This window comes from Aedes albopictus, chromosome 2 (assembly GCF_035046485.1).
Source record: "Aedes albopictus strain Foshan chromosome 2, AalbF5, whole genome shotgun sequence".
NCBI lineage: Eukaryota > Metazoa > Arthropoda > Insecta > Diptera > Culicidae > Aedes > Aedes albopictus.
In genome coordinates, this window is record NC_085137.1 from 307,750,520 (window position 1) to 307,769,407 (window position 18,888).

The 18,888-nt window shown below is 38.1% G+C and overlaps 1 protein-coding gene across 2 annotated transcripts in view; it reads right to left on the reverse strand.

Annotated features, from left to right (window-relative positions):
* Window positions 1-18,888, reverse strand: part of LOC109424298 (tyrosine-protein phosphatase non-receptor type 61F) — a 51,957-nt gene that overhangs the window by 25,652 nt on the left and 7,417 nt on the right. For both annotated transcript variants that reach the window (XM_029880146.2, XM_062852217.1), the window contains exon 2: window positions 2,417-2,590. In XM_029880146.2, coding sequence (XP_029736006.2) covers window positions 2,417-2,590 — 174 coding nt within the window. The remainder of the gene's footprint in view (window positions 1-2,416; window positions 2,591-18,888) is intronic.

Genomic DNA, 18,888 nt, shown 5'->3' on the forward strand with positions numbered 1-18,888 from the left:
TTGAACAGCAAGATGCAATAATATAACTATTTTTTTGTATTACGAAATTTGGTCTACATTTTTTACTAACAGAACCTTGCCATGTCCCCTCAAAACAAATAAAAGGATCTACTTTGCTTCAAAACCTGAAACATGGGTAAGTGTTGAATTAGCAAGTAGGTTAGATTACACATTAATAGAATGAAACATGAGATTTCAAATGTTCAACAGAACAGATATATACATTTACTGTAGAATATTTTCACTGTCAATTCAGAATTTGCATTGTTCAGATAATTTGTTATCGATATCTTAAAATCAGGGTCTCCTCTAGTTAGCCTACTGGATGGGGCTATGGATCGCCAATCCGGAGACGGCGGGTTCAATTTCCGTTCCGGTAGGGAAAATTTTCTCAACTCCCTGGGCATAGTGTATCATTGTACTTGCCCCACAATACACAAATGAATGCAATGACAGGCAAATAAAAACCCTTCAATTAATAACTGTGGAAGTGCTCAAAGATCACAAAATTGAAGCGAGGCAGGCCAAGTCCCAGTGGGGACGTAGAGCCATAAAGAAGAAGAGAAGAAGAAGAAGAGTTTCGGATGATCTGTCGATATTATTGCTGGAACTTTTAGAACGGTGGCAGAACTGTACACTAGCTTTCTGGTAAGGGACCATTCATAAACCATGTAACTTTTTGGGTGGAGCGGGGGGGGGGGGGGTCTAACCAAAGTCTACGCTCCATACAAATTTCAAAATTTTTGTATGGACGAAAGTCTACGAGGGGGAGGAGGAGGGGGGTCTGGGATGGCCAAAATTTAGTCTACGTAGTTTATGAACAGCCCCTAAAATATTAGGAGAAACTTTGATTGAAATTGCAAAAAGATCACTAGAAGAAAACTTGGGAATTCTTCAATAGAAGTACTGCAAGGAGCTCAGGGAGATATCCCGCGAGGAACTCCTGGATCTATCCGGGAAAACCTTAAAAAAACCCTGAAAAAAATCTTGAAGAAATCTCGGGACAAACTCTGAGTGAAATTCCAGGAGAAATGTTGCTAAGAACTCTGGGAGAAATGGTGAGAAAACCTCTGAAAAAAAAACGGGATAAATGTCTGCAAAACCCTGAGAGGAACTCTGAATGAAATCATGAAATCCAAGGAGGGACTCCTCATAACTTCCAAAGAAATTCTTTGATCAGTTCTTCAAAGATCTCTAGAAAAAAAACCACTAGATCACTCTAGAACCACTGACAAAATTCAGAGCCCCTGAAGGAGTTGAGGAAATTCATCTAAGAAAGAATCCTGGTAGAAATCTGAAAGTAACTCCAGGGAAAATTCGAAAAACGATCTCAATGAATCTTGCGAAGGAACTACGAAGAAATTTCAGAAACGATTCCTGGCGGAGTTCCGTAATACCGCTTAAATGATTTGTTTTGCAATACTGACAGTGTCGTTGACAGTATGGATTGCTGTTTTGTAATAATCGCACTGAAATCTTCACCAGGAAAATAAACTATGTATGTATTTAAAATCCAACTGTATGTAGGTATCATTACCATCTAGACGATTTCCAATAAAAATTCCTAGTAAAATACAGTATTTTACTAGGAATTTTTACTGGAAATCATCTAGATCATAGGTTCCCAAACTTTCAGGTGCGCGACCCCCTTTGGTCAGCAGACGTACTTTTCGCGACCCGCCATACAAATTGTCTCATTTGTTGACTGTTACAAAAAAATATTCGACTGTCCCTCGCGATCCCCTTGATGAAGGCCGGCGCCCCCCTGGGGGGTCACAACCCACAGTTTGGGAAACTATGGTCTAGATGGCAGTGCTGAAAAAATCATTTCGTCATAGCTAAATTCAATCACGTACAGCTCATTTTGGAGGCTGAACCTGAGAATATGGTATATGAAAGACTTGTGCAGCTAGACCAGTTCTGCTAGAAAGTCACGAAAAAACCGCTATTTCTCGAATATTTAACGTAAATGTCACGGGCTTCCTTTGAAACATGCCAAATGATATTCACGGTGAATATCATTTAGCATTTTTCAAAGGTGGTCCGTGACATTTACCTTAAATATTCGAAAAATATCGGTTTTTCCGTGACTTTCTAGCAGAACTGGTCTAGCCGCACAAGTTTTTCATATATCATATTCTCAGGTTCAGCTTCTAAAATTAGCTGTAGGCGATTGAATTTAGATATGACGAAATGAAATTTTCAACACTGCTAGATGGTAATGATACCTACATACAGTTGGATAATCGCTTATGCTGAAATTCATTAATTCCCCTAAATTCATTTAGGGGCGATTTCTTCACCCTGGCTTAAGCGTTAAACCAGGTTTAACTATATGGGTAAGCCTGGCTTACCAGTTAAGCCGAGGTGAAGAAATCGGCCCTTAGTTTTCTACATAATCAGACAAAGAGCTCACCTTAACCAGATTGGCATTGATGTAGTCAGTCTCGCCCCGTTTCAGCACGATCCGCGAGTGGTCGTAGGGGGACACGTCCCTGTACCGGTTCAATCGTCTGTTGTCTAACTTTTTCGACTCATTGGTGGAAAAATCCTTGGCTCGTGCTTCCTGTTCGCTTTTTTCCCGGATTTCCTGAAAATGAGATACGGAAGAAAATGGTAAGTTCATTCAAGCCAAGCGTTCAAGGCCAGGAACGCCAATAGATGTGTTGGAGTAAACTCATGCGAAACGGAAAATTGTTTGTTGCGGATAGTCACCCGATGATGGGTGAATATCTAAAAGATAGCTAAAAGATATCGAAATTAGGTAGATATGTTTTAAATCCGAAGAAAGAAGTACGATGTATCGTCAACTTTCTGATAAGGTTCTTTAACTGGCTTATAATGAACGATACACAGTCAGGTTTTTTTTTACGCGGGGGATACGTACCGCGTAAAAACTCAGTTCAAGTATTGTAAAGCATACATAGGGCGGAATTAAAAGGTACGAAACTGATTACACTCATTCGAAGAGGGTATTCTGCTTAGAGGGTTCGAAAAGTCGGTACAAGATCAGTTTTCAACCATGGACCGACTGAAACTCGCATTGTGTACCAGATACTATGTATAGATCAATGGAGCATCAAACACTACTAAATAACTGGATGTCTATATTTGATAACATTCGGTTTTCGCCACCTTCTCGAGCAGTCAATCCGGGTCGATCGGAACTGAACTCGCCAAATTGGACCCAGTAGCGTTCAGACGAATGAAGGAAAACGCGCAAATGTGGTTGTATATTTAGAATGGAAAAACAACACCCGAATGGGGCGGCACACAAATTGAGTGTTTTGCAAATGGCAAGTGTCAATTCAATTAAATTTAGATTGCGGCCTAGACGGTTTTGGTTTTGTTTGCTAGAACGTTATTGTTTACGCTGTTGGTCGGAGAACCGTACCGAATCCAAAGAAGGTGGAATTACGTTGAAGTTTCTTAGTTATGTAGGAATGTTATATAGTTACGATTGACGCTAATCGTGCCGAACTGCAGTGTTTGGGTATGAAAGAGGAAAGTATAGAGCATGTTTCAATTGTTTGTAGAAGTTATTCTTTTCTAGCTACCAGACGCTAGACTGATGTCTGAATCGACTCATGCAACTGCCGGCAGATGACAAAGTAGTTAGTGCTTACTTACATTTTATTTTTTGTTGATCATTGGTTAGAGAGGCAATTTAACATTTTAAATCTGATTGCCGTCGTTGGGAGTGAAAATGGGTCAAACATGCATACTTCCACAGATATTGTTCAATAACTTTTGATTCTTTGTATGAAAAAGCCCTTGGATCACTGGAATATGTAAGATCTTTGGTAATGCATGCACAAATGATAGTGTTCTCAACGCTAAAAAAATGATTCCATACACAGCTTTCAGAACAATGTTTGTCTAGCTTGGATGTCTTTTCTCTGTGCTACAAGTGTATGTGAATTGACCCATTCTCACCATTTCGAGGGTGTGCGAATGAGTCATGGGAACCGAATATGTTCCGCATTGACAACTAATCAAATTGATAAAGTTCAATAATATATTATATGATTGATATGAGTTTTAGATTCTAAGCCCGGGTAGAGGTGAATAGCAAACCAAAAACAAAAGAAAAACAAATTTTATTGTCTGTTACAATGAATAAGTTACGTGAAAAAAAAATAAGAAGATAATCATAATACAACATGAAGTCACTTGAACGTTGGGAAGTCATGATTTATTTCCACAATCCCGCATTCAGATTCGGCCCCAAGCACAGATTTAAAACGTTACACGTTCGCTGAATTGCTGCTTCATTCCATTCACATTTCTTACTACAGCACCATCACATGCTAGCTCACGTTCGGAACCGAACCGGCGAGTGCAGTGCCTCCTTTCAAAGAAGAGCTTTCAAATAACAACAAACTGCACTCTCACTCACATCTGGATCTGGTTGGACTTCCAAGGACGTAGGACAGGGTGTTGTTTTTAGTCTACTTTCTAATGATGCGGTGTTTGATGCTTGTGAGGGATTTTTTTTGTCTAATGATGTTCTTCTTGTTTTAGCCTTCATAATCACCAGCAGAACAATGTTGAGTGTACTTGACGTTTCTAGGTTTGCAAGCAAATTCGCATCTTTGGGATAGACAACGTTGTGTAACAAGACCGGTATTTCTTATGATGTGAGCGAAAAACACCTACTTTTCTTACACGTTTGTTGCAAAAAAATAATAATAATAATAATAAACTAGGGAACCGTTGAGCGATGGTTCTATTTACAGGCAGTCAGGCAAATAGGCAAACGAATGTCATATAAACCTTAGGGAGAATAGAATAATCAATTCCGACGGTAATTTTGGACGTAGGCTGACAAAAAGGGGGTGCGGACCGAAGTGCGAACAAATGGAACTGCTGTGCCATTAACTAGAAATACAAGTTTTACCAGAAGCTCAACGAACGGAAGTGAGATGATCGAAAAGTGGAAGCAGCACTACGACAAATACCTGAATGGCAGCGGAACACCTGAATGGGAGGCAAGTTGAAGATGCTATCCAGCAACTCAAGAGCTATAAATCAGCTGGTAAGGATATTATCAAGATGGATCCGGAAAAGAAGGCCAACTGCTTGCACCAGCTAACAGTCCGGATCTGGGAGACCGAACAGCTACCGGAGGAGTGGAATGAAGGGGCCATTTGCCCCATCAACAAGAAAGGTGACAAGCTGGAGTGCGAGAACTTCCGCACCATCACAATTCTGAATGCCGCTTACAAAGTGATATTCTAGTCATCTTCCGCCGTCATTCACCCAAAGTTAATGAGTTTGTGAGAAGTTATCACGTCGGCTTCGTTGATGGCCACTCGAAAACGGGCCAAATCAGGCCAAACATGTCTAAAGGTCCTATCTGCAGAAGAGAGGCTCTCTTTGGTGTCCCTCTCTTTCGTTAATATCTCAGCTGTTTATTTGTATTATGATTGTCTCCTTGCATTGAACGATGGTCAAAACAATCGTCTTTTGATTTGTACTGCAAAAATAGTTGAAAAGTGTATCATTACTTTGCAATAATTGAAATTGAAAGTAAACAAAGAGAGCCTCTCAAATGCAGATAGGACCTATTGAAATGTTTGGCCTGAAATGTGCACTGTGCGGCAAACCCCCAAAAAACCTCTGATCCTTATTAACGGTAGACAACGATGTTAGCCGTGAAATACGAAGGAGCATCATCAGTGGAAGTCGGGCTCCACAAAAACCTGCGGTCGAAAGAGATTCACCCCGTATCAAACGCACTAAGTACAACGCGCTGATAAAACTGGGAGGTTCTCTATGGGCACGAGACCTGAACTATGCTTGAAGAGAACATGAAACCACTCATAGTGCTCGAGCGTCATGTGCTTAGGACCATCTTCGACGGTGTGTAGCAGAACGGTTTGAGACGGCGAGGAATGAACCAAGGCGCTCTCTACGATGAGCATAGCATCCGGAAGGTCGCAAAAGCTGGCAGGATACGATTGGCAGGACATGTTGTGAGAATGCCGGATAACAACCCCGCAAAGCTGGCGTTTGCAAGAGATCCGGATGGTATACCTGGACCAGTGAAGAGAATTGTCAGACAAATGAGGCACAACACAAGCAACAAAGAAGGCGCGACGATTACTCTTTATCCCTTCTGGTAACAGATAATGACATGATCTCGAAATTTTTGTAGCAGACAAAACGGAAGCTGAATTTGTTGCGTACTTTTGAACTCGTGAATAATCAATTATTACTAACCCAAAGTCGAAACTGTTTGACGATAGAGCTTCACCAGAGTTGCAGTGTTTACCGACTCAAAGTTACCGTTCGAAAATCGCAATGCAAAGCTTAAAAATCTCTAAACTCGTGCGATGTTATTCCTATTATTTTGAAGTTGGGACAAACTTATGTCGCAACAAATATAAGTTGAGACATTGTCATCATTGTTGCGCGATAGTTGAATTTTGATTCGCTGACCTGGACGGCAGCGTGCAAGATGTGCAGACCAGATACAGTACGAAATGTGGGAAGAGGCTGAGGATGGAGGGCTGCACCCACGAACCGATGTTATGGCGAACAATGGTTGATTCAGTTTTATTGTAATAACAATGTAATACTTAATAAATTAAATAAACTCTAATCTAACTTTCTAGGTTTAATCACCGCATGACTTTATCATAATTGAATTTTATTGGCTTTTTTCGGTGAACCGAAAAAAGCCAATAAAATTCAATTATGAACTCTAATCTAAGCTATGCATCATGATTCTCCGGAAAGTTAGGGTGTTGATGTTAAGCTCTGCGAGGTTGCCGTAACACCAAAAAATATCGAAAAGGCAACGACCTCAGCGACGAAAAAGGTCTTCCATTTGGAAACTCGGTACGTGGAACGGCAGATTCCTCAAGTTCTTTCGGCATCGTAGAGCTTCAGTATGTATGTTGGGCAGGATCTATAGTGTAAACGTTTAGAGGTAATCATACATATACAAACTGCGGTAAAACACGCAAGCAAGGAACAGCGTCCATCATGATGAACAATTAGTAGAAACACATGATCGATTGGTCGCCACTTGACGAAAGAATGTGCGCGCAGGTTGATGATCAAGGACCGATTCCAGATCATCGTAGGAGATCTAAACATTTAGGTAAAGCCTGTATCCACAATAATCGGGACACAGAAATACAGCTGCAACTCTGCAATAGATACATTAAAATTGCTTAAATTTGGCCTAACAACATCTTAAGATGTGTTCATGTCACCTACAAAATTTCATGAGAATCGGTGCAGTACTTTTTGTTGTAGCTATGAAACAGTAGAATGCTCGTCATTGAATTTTGTACAGCCTCTAGTTTTGCTTGTAGCGCTGTAACTTTAGAATTCGGCAAAGAAAATGGCAGAAATTTTGAACACAATCTACATTTGTTGCATAGGCAAAATTTAAAAAAAAAAAAAAAAAAAAAAGATGCACTATCAACAATTTTATAGTCGAAACATGTATTGGGACTGAATATGATTTTAGCTCCTCAGAAGGCAATTAGTCAGCACCCTCTATTGTTTCGATTGTACTATTGAAAGTACTTTACCAATAATCATCAAATTTTGCAGGCATAATATATATATATATATATATATATATATATATATATATATATATATATATATATATATATATATATATATATATATATATATATATATATATATATATATATATATATATATATATATATATATATATATATATATATATATATATATATATATATATATACATATATATATATATATATATATATATATATCAACTATTGTATTTTTTACGAATAATCAGACTTTCGCGACGAAATTGAAATCACCCCAAAATCGTACTTATCTGTCATCTCCGACAGCTTTTCACTTCCTTCCCAAGATTCAGGCGAAATCAGTATGATTTGTTGTGAAAACAAGATCAGCTGGTGGTTGCCGAACAATAAGAATGAACGTAAACATCGGATGTCCAGCTGATTTTGTTGTGTAAACATGATCAGCTGGTAGACCGAGAACAATGAGAGAAAATAGTAAACATTGAGACGGTTGGCGAAATCTGTCATTAGATCGGGCGAATTGCTAAAGAGCAGCAACAGAGAGCGACAGCAAAACCGAAAGCGAAATCGGAGAACGACGAAATTTATTGCACTGAAGTCTAAGTGGATAAAAAATCGCAATACCGTCTGTGCAAATTTCATGAAAATTGGAGGAGAAATTCAAAAGTTATGAATAGGCAAACATCGCACATGAAAAACACGAGAAATTTTTACTAACACTCATCCCTATCAACACCAGTAGCTTCCAAATCAATTGATCAAAGTTGATGAAATTGTGCAAGAAAGTGTGTCTACAAGTATCATAACTGCTGACGAAATTTCATAATTATCACCACAGAACTTTGAACTGTAGCGTAAAAGAACCATTTATCATGTGAATGAAAATTGGTGAAGATTGTACAAAATGCTTAAAACCACGTCTGTTTGTTTTTTATCCACAGTTAAAAGTATTGCATCGATTTTCATGAAATTTGGCATAAATAATAAACATACACCAAAGAGTTCTCAGCCAACTATTTGGCAAACTTTATTGATTAATTACAGAGCTACAGCCGTACTTCTGTGTCCCGATTATTGCGGATACAGGCTTTAAGCCAGGACGAGCAATTCAGACCGACGAGAAAGTGTAGCGCCCACCAGCTGACGAAACAAAACTGCCTACGACTTATAAATTTTACCGCCTCCAAGAATAGTGCCATTCGTAGCACCTTTTTCCAGCATAGCCACCCTTACCGTTAATGCCGCGAATACAACGTGCCCACACACCACTAGGTCATCGATTTTAAATCGGCGTATGATACAATCGATCGAGACCAGCTATGGCAGATTATGCACAAGTACGTATTCCCGCTTGCGGACCCTTCGCATAATGCGGAACTGGAGACACTTATCCAAGGACCAAGTAGAATGGGGACGGTTACTATGTACAGCAGAAGCTACTCAGACCTTAGTCTAACTGGTAAGGTAAGTCCGTTACACTTGAAGATCACTACAGTAAACGGAATTCCAAATCGACCACGTTCTGATTGATGAACGGCACTTATCTGACATTTTTGACGTTAGGGTCTATCGTAGCGCTAGCATCGACACTGATCACTACCTGTTAATGGTCAAACTGTGCCAAAAATTCTCGGTTTTCAACTATGTGTGATACCGACAGCCACCTCGATACCACGCAGAGCAGAGAGCTCCGTCGGATACGTAGAACGAAGTAAAAGAAGCGATTGGTTCGAAAAGGAGTGTAGAGCTAGGTGTAGAGAGGTTTTGTAGAGAAACGCAGCGCGGGCGTTACAAACGGAAGCGCAAACACCTCTTTCGGGAGATGAAACGCCGCCTTAAAGAAGTGGAGTGTGAAGAAATGAAATTGCTGTGCCGTTCTCAAGAAACACGGAAGATTTATCAGGAGACGAAGACATCCCGAAAAGACGAAATGTAAGGAATAAAAACGGGTATCTTCTGACGGACAAATACCTTACCTATTCATCGATTTCGAGGTTGTATATATAGTACAGTAGACGTTCGATAACTGCAACATGTTTACGTTTCACTTAGCGAATAAAATTCGATAACTGCAACGTCAGACAGGCGTCAACAACCCGGGTAGAGGTAAAATACTGACGATCAAAACATGATATTGGTTTGATTGATATAAGAGATAAAAGATCTGAAAATAATATCTGAAAAATGTTCCTGGAACATCTGAACAATATCAAAATTTGATATTTCAAGATCATATGAATAGCTCGCTGCTATTGGTTAGATCTTACAAAATCTAAATATGATCTGATGATGATGTTCCAGGAGTAAATTTTTGATTTTATTTTTAGATCTTTTATCTCTTATGTCAATCAAACCCATATCACTTTTTGATCTCTATATCAAAATATGCTATTATTGAGCTCTTTTCCTCTACTCGGGAACTCGTTAATTGACGTTAAATGAATGCAAAATTCATTCAACTGTTCATTTGGGCTAACCTGGCGCACCGTTTTGACGGATAGCGGTGCGATAACTGCAAAATTGTTGCACTTACCGGACTTGCAGTTAAAAAGCATTGCAGTTAAACCGTTTGCACCGACCGAACGTCTACTGTATCGATCGAACAGAACTACAGGGGGTGGCCAAAATGTTTATGATAGGCCACTTTTTTTTTCTCTCACAAAAGTGACAAAACGCTTTAACTTTTCATATAGTGCATCAAAAATTCTCAAATTAAAACTGTTTGTTGACCTACTATATGTGCATCATTGGTACAATTTTGAGCTCGATTGGTTAATCTTTCGCGATGCTAGAATCGTTCTCGTAAAACACTATTTTTTAAACAACTAATTTTTGAACTTTCATATCTCGGAAACCAGTGAACCGAATTTAATAAACTTTTGAACGTTTATCAGCAATACATTGATGCTTCTCATCTCATTAAAACATAGGTATTTTTTGAACGTTGAAAAAAGTTATCATGAATTGCAACTTTTTGGATGTTTCTTAAAAAATGTATTTTTTTTTACATCAATGTCAATCAATTTTAGTGTTGATATTCAAAGATTTTCAGCTTCTGTTCTGAAGATATCTATGATAAGATTTATTAGAGCCGATTTGGATTGAAAGAATAACACATTTAGTAATTTTTGTATGATATTGTAAATTTGACTTATTTTCCTCTATATGAGTCGAAATGTCGAACCAGTATAACTTTATTCATAGTAAGAAAATTTTACATTTTATAGCGTCGTATCAAGGATCAATACATTGTTGATAAACGTTAAAAATTTCATTCAATTCGGTTCACTGGTTTCCGAGATATGACAGTTCAAAAATAAGTTGTCTGAAAAATAGTGTTTTACCAGAACGGTTCTAACTTTGCGAAAGATTAACCAATTCTAGATTGAGTTTAAATAAGGGCGAAAGTAACATAAGAGAGTTCTCTTCATCGACTCTCTCTTCTGCAAATAACGCAAGTGACAAGATGCAAATTCCAGGGTTGTTACGAGAAGCGTGGAAAAAAATCCGCGCCAAATCCGCACGAGCAAAATTTGAATCCGCGCCAAATCCGCGCGACTGTGAAAATGAATTAGCGCCAAATCCGCGAGTTCCGTAAAGTTTCATTTTTCTACATTTGGTATATATTAAACATTAAACTGGAACAGTCTACAATAGTGTATGAAGAAAAGGCACTTTCAACTGGAATGGACTTTTGAGTGCTGTATGGGAACTGAACTTTTATTTCATAAATTAACGCAATCTATCTTAAATATTCTAAGCTTTCTGCAATTTAAAGACGTTTTGCCAGAACTTTATTCCATATGTTTTTTCAGCAATATTCCTTCAAGATTTTTTAGCGAAATCTACAGAGCGTTTTTGGAGAAATCTGTCAGAATACGTCATCCAATCAAAAAATACGAGAAGAAATTTCTAGCAAATGAAAAATTTATGGAGGTATCCCTAAAACCCTTGAAAAGACCTGAATAAAACGGGAGAATTCATGAAGTTTTTAAATACAGTACCTGATACAAACTTTTTCGAAGAATTCTCAAAATAATGAGTATTAATTTGGGTAGGGTAATTCTTAGAAATTAACTTTGAGATTTTTTTTTAGTAATATCTGGAGGATCCCAGTGAGACATTCTAGAAAGAAACTTTAGATAAGGATTATCCACGGAGAATACTTTAGGACTCGTTCATGAACTATGTGAACTATTAGGGGGTAAGGAATGGTCTGGCCAAAGTCTACGCTTCACACTTACTTCGAAAATTTTGTATGGACAAAGTCTGTGAGGATGGATGGGAGGTGGTTCTGGAATAGCCAAAAAGGAGTTTACGTAGTTTATGGGCAGCGCCTTAAGGAAATACTGAAGAAATGCCAAGATTAATGCCTGTAAAAAAATGAAATTTCTAATTCCTCCGCAGTTATACTACTTAAAAATCCCTACAGTCAGCATTGGAGGAAAGTCAGGGGAAATTCCTGGAAGACAATGATGCAATGTTTTTTTTTAAGATTTCCTTGCTGGTTTAAAATTCCTTTAGGATTTTTTCTAGATTTTCCCCAGTTATTTTTTTTTTTTTTTTTTTTTTGGAAAGGTTCCTAGCGGCACGCCGACGGACGTAGAAACCTCTCCCATCACTGTGCGCACAAGCGTCTCGCGTTTGCGCGGACAACGACAGTTCACTAGGCCTTTGGATAGGATAGAGAACGTAATCCTTCAGAAGCAGTTCACCAGCCGTGCACAGAACATATCGTCCAGTAAGACACTGTTGCGTACTGACTCCGAAGGTTACGGTAGAAGGTGTGAAAGTTTCGGTTTTGTCATATCGTCGATTTTGTATTTGTTTTGTTTTTGTCATGTCAAGGTTTAATGAATGTTATTGTTCAAATTTATGTTGTGCCGTATAATTCAGTAATCTTTGGAGTGTCTATGATCTGTTAGATAGTCAATGTGTTTGTTATGTCCATTTTCGTTGATCCTAATTTTAGTATTGTTTTTATTATCTTTGAAAGTTGTCTTTCTTCCACATCCCTAGAACTATCAGCATTGGTCCAAATACGTCCATATTAAAGAAAACCTTTCATACACTCAGTCGAAAAATGTAAAAATATCTAATTTGTCATAAATAGTCTACGTTAGTCAAAGTCGAAGTAGTCAGTTTTTGTCGATTTCGTCTTGATCACACGTTAGCTTCGAATCTATAAGCAAGCACTGTTAAATGCTGCACTTCCCACTATTAGTTTCTTAGTTATTTTAAATTGATATTGAAAATTATAGAGAAAATTGAATCACGAAAGCACATCAAGTGTTGAGAACTATGTATTAGCAAATTGAATACGCGAGATACTACTAATTATTTCATATTTGAATTAAATTTGTATTTGTATAGTGTATTTGTTAAAATTAACCGAATAGTGGGAAGCCCAGGAAACAGTTCAAAGTCTGCTGACTCAAAAAAGATTCCGAGACTCGTCACAAAACACAAAAAAATGCATTATGATTCACAACGACTCTCGAAACCTTACCAGACTCAATCGACCGGAACTGTTTTCTGGGTATAGAAACTACTAGGCCCCAGCAGGTCCCTCCTGTTTATCGAGCATTTCTGATAAATCAGCCATACTCCATCTGTAGCAGCCGGTTCGCAATGAACCGTTGGAGGCGCATTAAAGTGTTAAAGGTGATATTTTCATTACAAGAATTACAATTAACATCCTTCACTTTAATACCGTCGAACCCTGTGATCTTGGCCAGGGAGATTTTCCCCAGTTATTTATCCATAAAATCCTTTAGAGATTCCTCAAGGTTTTTTTTCCAAAGTTTTCACAGGGATTGATATGCATTTTTATAGATTTAGACAGCTTTTCCTAGGGAATCTAAGGATTTTTACTAGAAATGCTTCTAGACCTATGTAATAGATCACTCTGAAAATTCCAACTTAAATCTAATATTCTTACGGTAACTCTTCTAGTGGCTTCTGATGGATGAATTACTCCAGACATGGATTGCTAAGAAATATTTGTAATGAAATTCTTAGGAGCAATTTATTGATAATTCATTTTTTTTATTTCGTCAGCGTGTGCGACTTGCGTCAGCGTGAAGCTGGGGACTAAATACTAGCTACAAACACGCATGATCATAGCCTTATTGGAAATCTTGGGGAAATAGTTGCAGAATTTCTCCAAATATTTTGTGGAGTTTCAACCAATTTTATAAGGGATTCCTGTAATTCAGAAGTGCTTTATTTGACAATTCAACTAAGAATTCTTATAGTTTTGTCAAAAACTTTCGAGCATTTTCTTTAGTAATTTCTTTCGATATTTCTACAGGATTTTTTTTTATAAAAAAAATCAGTCACTTGCATTAACACAAAAAAAGAGATGAACAGAAGATGAAAGTTCAATCACAAAGATCCTAAGAAGAGAATTCTTAGACGACTTCCGGGGATGCATCCTGAAGAAAACCCTTGATATTTCCTGGATTTTGTTATTGAATTTCTAAAAATTATTAGGTAGAGCTCGTAGTTCAGTTTATTCCTGTAAATCCAACAGATATTGTATGTTATGTCAGTTATTATATTATACGTTAAATTATAAATATTATATGTTATGATCAGGTGAGGAAGTGCTAGCATGTTTTTCTTAAGTACATTGCAAAACTAATTATGCAAAATGAAGTTTATTGCTTCGAAATAAACCACATTGATGTAACTAAGCTGGTCTGGTTTCAAATTTTCTACATCAATTTCGTATTTGATTATTACCGAAACGTAATCCAAATATTTAAAAGCTCTACGATTCATATCAACGGGAATAGAAGTTATTTCAAGCACAAAAATGGCTCTTAGTATTATTACGTGCAAGATTTACACAACATAGTAATTCGACGGGCTTCATCAATCGCTGGTCGCTGGTTGGTAGATAAAAAGAAGATAATCTCACACAACAAAACTATGATGCAAATAAAATCATGTACATTCAACAAAATTTGCATGATGGTACAGCAAAATCAATTCCGCGCCAAATCCGCGCGAGGGCCGAATTCTAGAGGCAAATCCGCGCCAAATCCGCGAAAATCGCGAAATCCGCGGAATTCGCGAAATCCGCGCTGTTGTAACAACCCTGAAATTCAATCGAACTTTTTTACACTTAGACGCAGTGGCGTCTCGTAACCTCACTTTTTACCTGTTCAACGACCCTAAAACTTGTATTTACGAAGAGTACAGGACCAGGATCAAATTGAAAATGCACGGAAACTACTATTATCGTCATTTTCTACAAATTACAAGCCAATTTGTTAAGAAAATTCAAGAATTTACATTCGTTGAACAGGTAGATTTGAGGTTAGGGAATCGCCACTGCTTAGACGCTAGATTGCATCACAACCTAGCGATTTATGACCAAAAAGTGGAACCATACTTGCATCTTGTCACTTTAATTTAAAGAAGAGAGAGTCGATGAAGAGAACTCTCTCATGTTACTTTCGCCCTTATTTAAACTCAATCTAGAATTGAGCTCAAATTTGTACCAATTACGCACATATAATAATAGGTGAACAAACAGTCAAAATTTGAGAATTTTTGATGTACTCTATGAAAAGTTACAGCATGTTGAACTTGGGTCAACTTTCAATCATTTGTAGTTTAGTAAGCAATTCATATAATGTGATAATTTCTTGCTAAACTGTCATTACTACATAGAAGAGTATACATACCTAATAAAAAGTTACTCCGACTTCAATAGTATTTGTTATTTCACAAACATTCTTTGAGTATCATTTTTTGACCCATTCTCACCCCCAACGACGGTACATGAAAGCAAAAAGAGCGAGATCAATCGGTGACATAATCGCTTTGTTTTCGCATAGGATACATTTAAGATCATAAGATTACTTATGGATACCTTACCATATCAAGGGATTTATGCCCTGCAAAGTGTGCAAACATTCTTAAGTCGAACAAATCAAAACGTTTCGCATGAAGCAGTGTAGCCTCGTGATTAAATGCTCAAAATATCCCCGCGGGCTCTTGCTAATAAAATATGCAAGCTTACCCCGCGCAATTATCAACCCGTTTCGCACAATTGAATTCATGATAAAAACCTACTTCTTGGTAATATAAATAAATATCTTCAACGAAAGTTTGAAATAAATCTCTCCAAGAAGGAGATAATGGTGACTATTTCGAACACACACGCGAGCATGAAAGATTCCGGCAAACCGTCGACTATAAATTCCTGCAAACCTTCGTTCCATGCTTTGACTCGAAGGTATACCTAGTATATTGTGTGGGTATCAACCAGCAGCAGCAGCAGCCAAGGCACAAGCCCACGAGCGCACGAAAAAAAAGAAGTAATGCAATTCGATTACAGAAACATGCATTTTCCTTGGTCGCGAGCGCTGCCTCTACAACTACAGTCACTTGGGCCAAGTCTCGTGGTGCAACAAAGCGGCAATCCCCTCAAGAATTACGACAACCCGTGACTAATTTTTCCTCGAACGTATTTATCCGTGACACACAAACTCTCTCTCTCTCCGTGTCGCTCTGTCTTTCTGTCTCTCGGTGTCTATTCTTCTAAATCATCTGAGCTGGTTCGGCCTGACACTACTGGCACGGCGCACTCTAATGGGACAATGCTCTGGCGAAAGGCTGCTGCACCCAAGCTTCTGTTGTCTCTGTAGAAAGGACAACGACAGCCACTCGATGGGATTTGGAGGCAGGGCTGGTAGCGGTCATCAGCAGCCGAATTCCGAGCGCAAAATTTCTTGAAAAAATACATTTTTGAAGAGATTTTTAGCTTTTTTGCGATTTCTGAAATTAGTACCAAAAAATTCGGAAAAGAGAAACATAAATTTATTCTCTTCGAGATTTTTTGCGTAGAAATTTAAAAAGAGACTTGCTGTTCAAGTGAAATATAGACAGAAGCACTATAATTTACTAAATTTCTAACATGGATGCAGTGATTTTATCGTATTATTACGCAAAAAGGAAGTGGTACAAACGTCAAGAAAAATTAAAATTGATTCGGCATCGTCGGTTTTTAAGAGATATAAGCAATCCATTTGAAATATCGGATGATAATTTTGAGAAACTTTTCCGAATGCCAAAATGTTTGGCCGAGAAGCTTATTGAATTGATGGGTCAACCGTTAAATGCTATTTCTCTAAAAGATGAGCGAACCACAACCATTCCGGTTCATTTGCAGGTTCTTACAGCTTTGCGATACTTAAGCTCAGGTAATTATTCAATACAATATTTAGGCTTACATACGTTTTATATGTCACAAAGGAATAACAACTTTAAACTCATTTTATTTTTTTAAAACATGTTCATACTTATTCCTTTGTAGGTTCTCACCAAGTGACTGTCGGACAAGACCACTTGCTGGCTGTTCCTCAAACAACGTGCCATCGTATCTTGAGAAACGTAATCGTTGCAATGGATAAATATCTGTTCGGGAGATTCGTTGTTTTTCCAACAACAGATGCTGAGTTGGCACGAATCAAACTAAAATTCTTTCAGCAGTTCAACATCCCCGGTGTAATTGGAGCAATTGATTGCACACATGTTGCAATTTTGAGCCCCTCGAAAGATGTTTAACATGTTTATCTGAATAGAAAAGGATATCATTCGAAAAATGTTCAACTGATTTGTGACATTGACCTTCGCATATTCAACGTAAATGCTAGGTTTGGAGGTTCTACTTATGATGCATTCATATGGAAACGCAGTCAAGTGCGCCAATATTTGAAGCGATGATATGACACTGGCAGCAGAAACACATATTTGCTGGGAGATGGTGGTTATCCTACCGAGCCATGGCTTCTTGTGCCATTTTCAAGAACTACAAGACAAGCGGAAGTCGATTATAATACAGCTCACTGTAAGGCACGAAACCCCGGAGCAATGGTTGTCTGGAATCAAGGTTTAGATGTATTTCTCGAGATTCGCTCTTACGATATGAAAAGGACTTTTGTGGCCAGATTGTAAACTGTTGTGTGATAATTCATAACTTTCTTGTGAACAATAAGTTCCCAGTGCAAGAAATCTTGGATGAAAATCTGATTAATGAAGGCAATGACGTCATAGTACAAGCGGAACATTTTGGTCACGATGATGATAATGATGGGCTGTTAAATGTAGGACGAAGGGAAAGGGAAAGCATTGTAAATAACTATTTCAACTAATGTAATGATTCATAAACGGTTTTTATTTCAATAAAAGAACTCAACAAAATATTCGTTTAACTAATCAATGACGATTCAAAAACAACTGCAGGGTGTTAAAGTTTGAAGTTGAGGAAGCGCTAATCGATGACGTGCAGATTCGCGGGAGATAGAAGTTGAGCTGGGAATCATCTGGAAATTTGAAGGGGATCTATCTCGATGTCAGATTTATGACCGGGATCATAATCCATGGTGTACTACATGCTGCCGCTTGCCAATAACTTTTTTCAATTCCTGAAGGCCTGAACCTTTCTTCTATGTTAGATTTACTTTCATCGGTTTTAGTTTTGGTTTGATTGAAATTTATTTTGATTGGTATGGATGTCATGTCAAATGTCATGTAAGACAATTAAAGCCGTTCAACAGCACTGACAGCTGTCTAACTAGGCTTGAAAGCACAGGGCTAACAAGCACTACAAGATAGCGTTATATACCCATATACGGCTTATTTCAATGCTTACGATTTACAAGGCCTATAAGCATTTGAAAACCTTCTTTAGAGCCTGTTGGCACTGAAAAGCTGTTGAAGTGCCTCTATACCACTTATATCAGTGCTTAGTGGTTACCTGGGTATAATATAGTGTTACATAAAAATCGAATGTAAATGTATAGTAGCTACAATGTGCGAAGCTTTTAGTGAACCATTTCATTACAATATACATTATTGTAGCTGGTACACTGTATGGTGCAGGAATGGTTTTCACCAAACACCCTATGGTTAGTTTTTATCCGGGTTGATTCAAAGCGTGAACTTTCTGTTGTTTGATAGAAAGTTTCCGTTCATCGATGTTCAACAGTTTCTCCTGAAGTTCAAGCTTACGCTTCATGTGTTCCCTCTTATCTGCTTGCATAGTTTCAATGCACTTGAACACCTTTTCCATGTTTTGTATTGCAGTCTCTGAATAACGTTTACCCCTACCAAGCTGTCTTCCAGATGGTGTTGAAGCGGTTCCGGTCCGTGTAGCTGTTCCTTGAATAACAACTCGTGGAACCGATGGTCCAGCTACATCATCATACGCGCTTTGTAAAGGTGTTGCTGGGGGTGAAGCGTTTTCGCCAACAGCGAGTGGCTCCGTGACAGGTTCATGTGGCATTCCATTATCATTTACATTAATGTTTCCCAGTTCTTC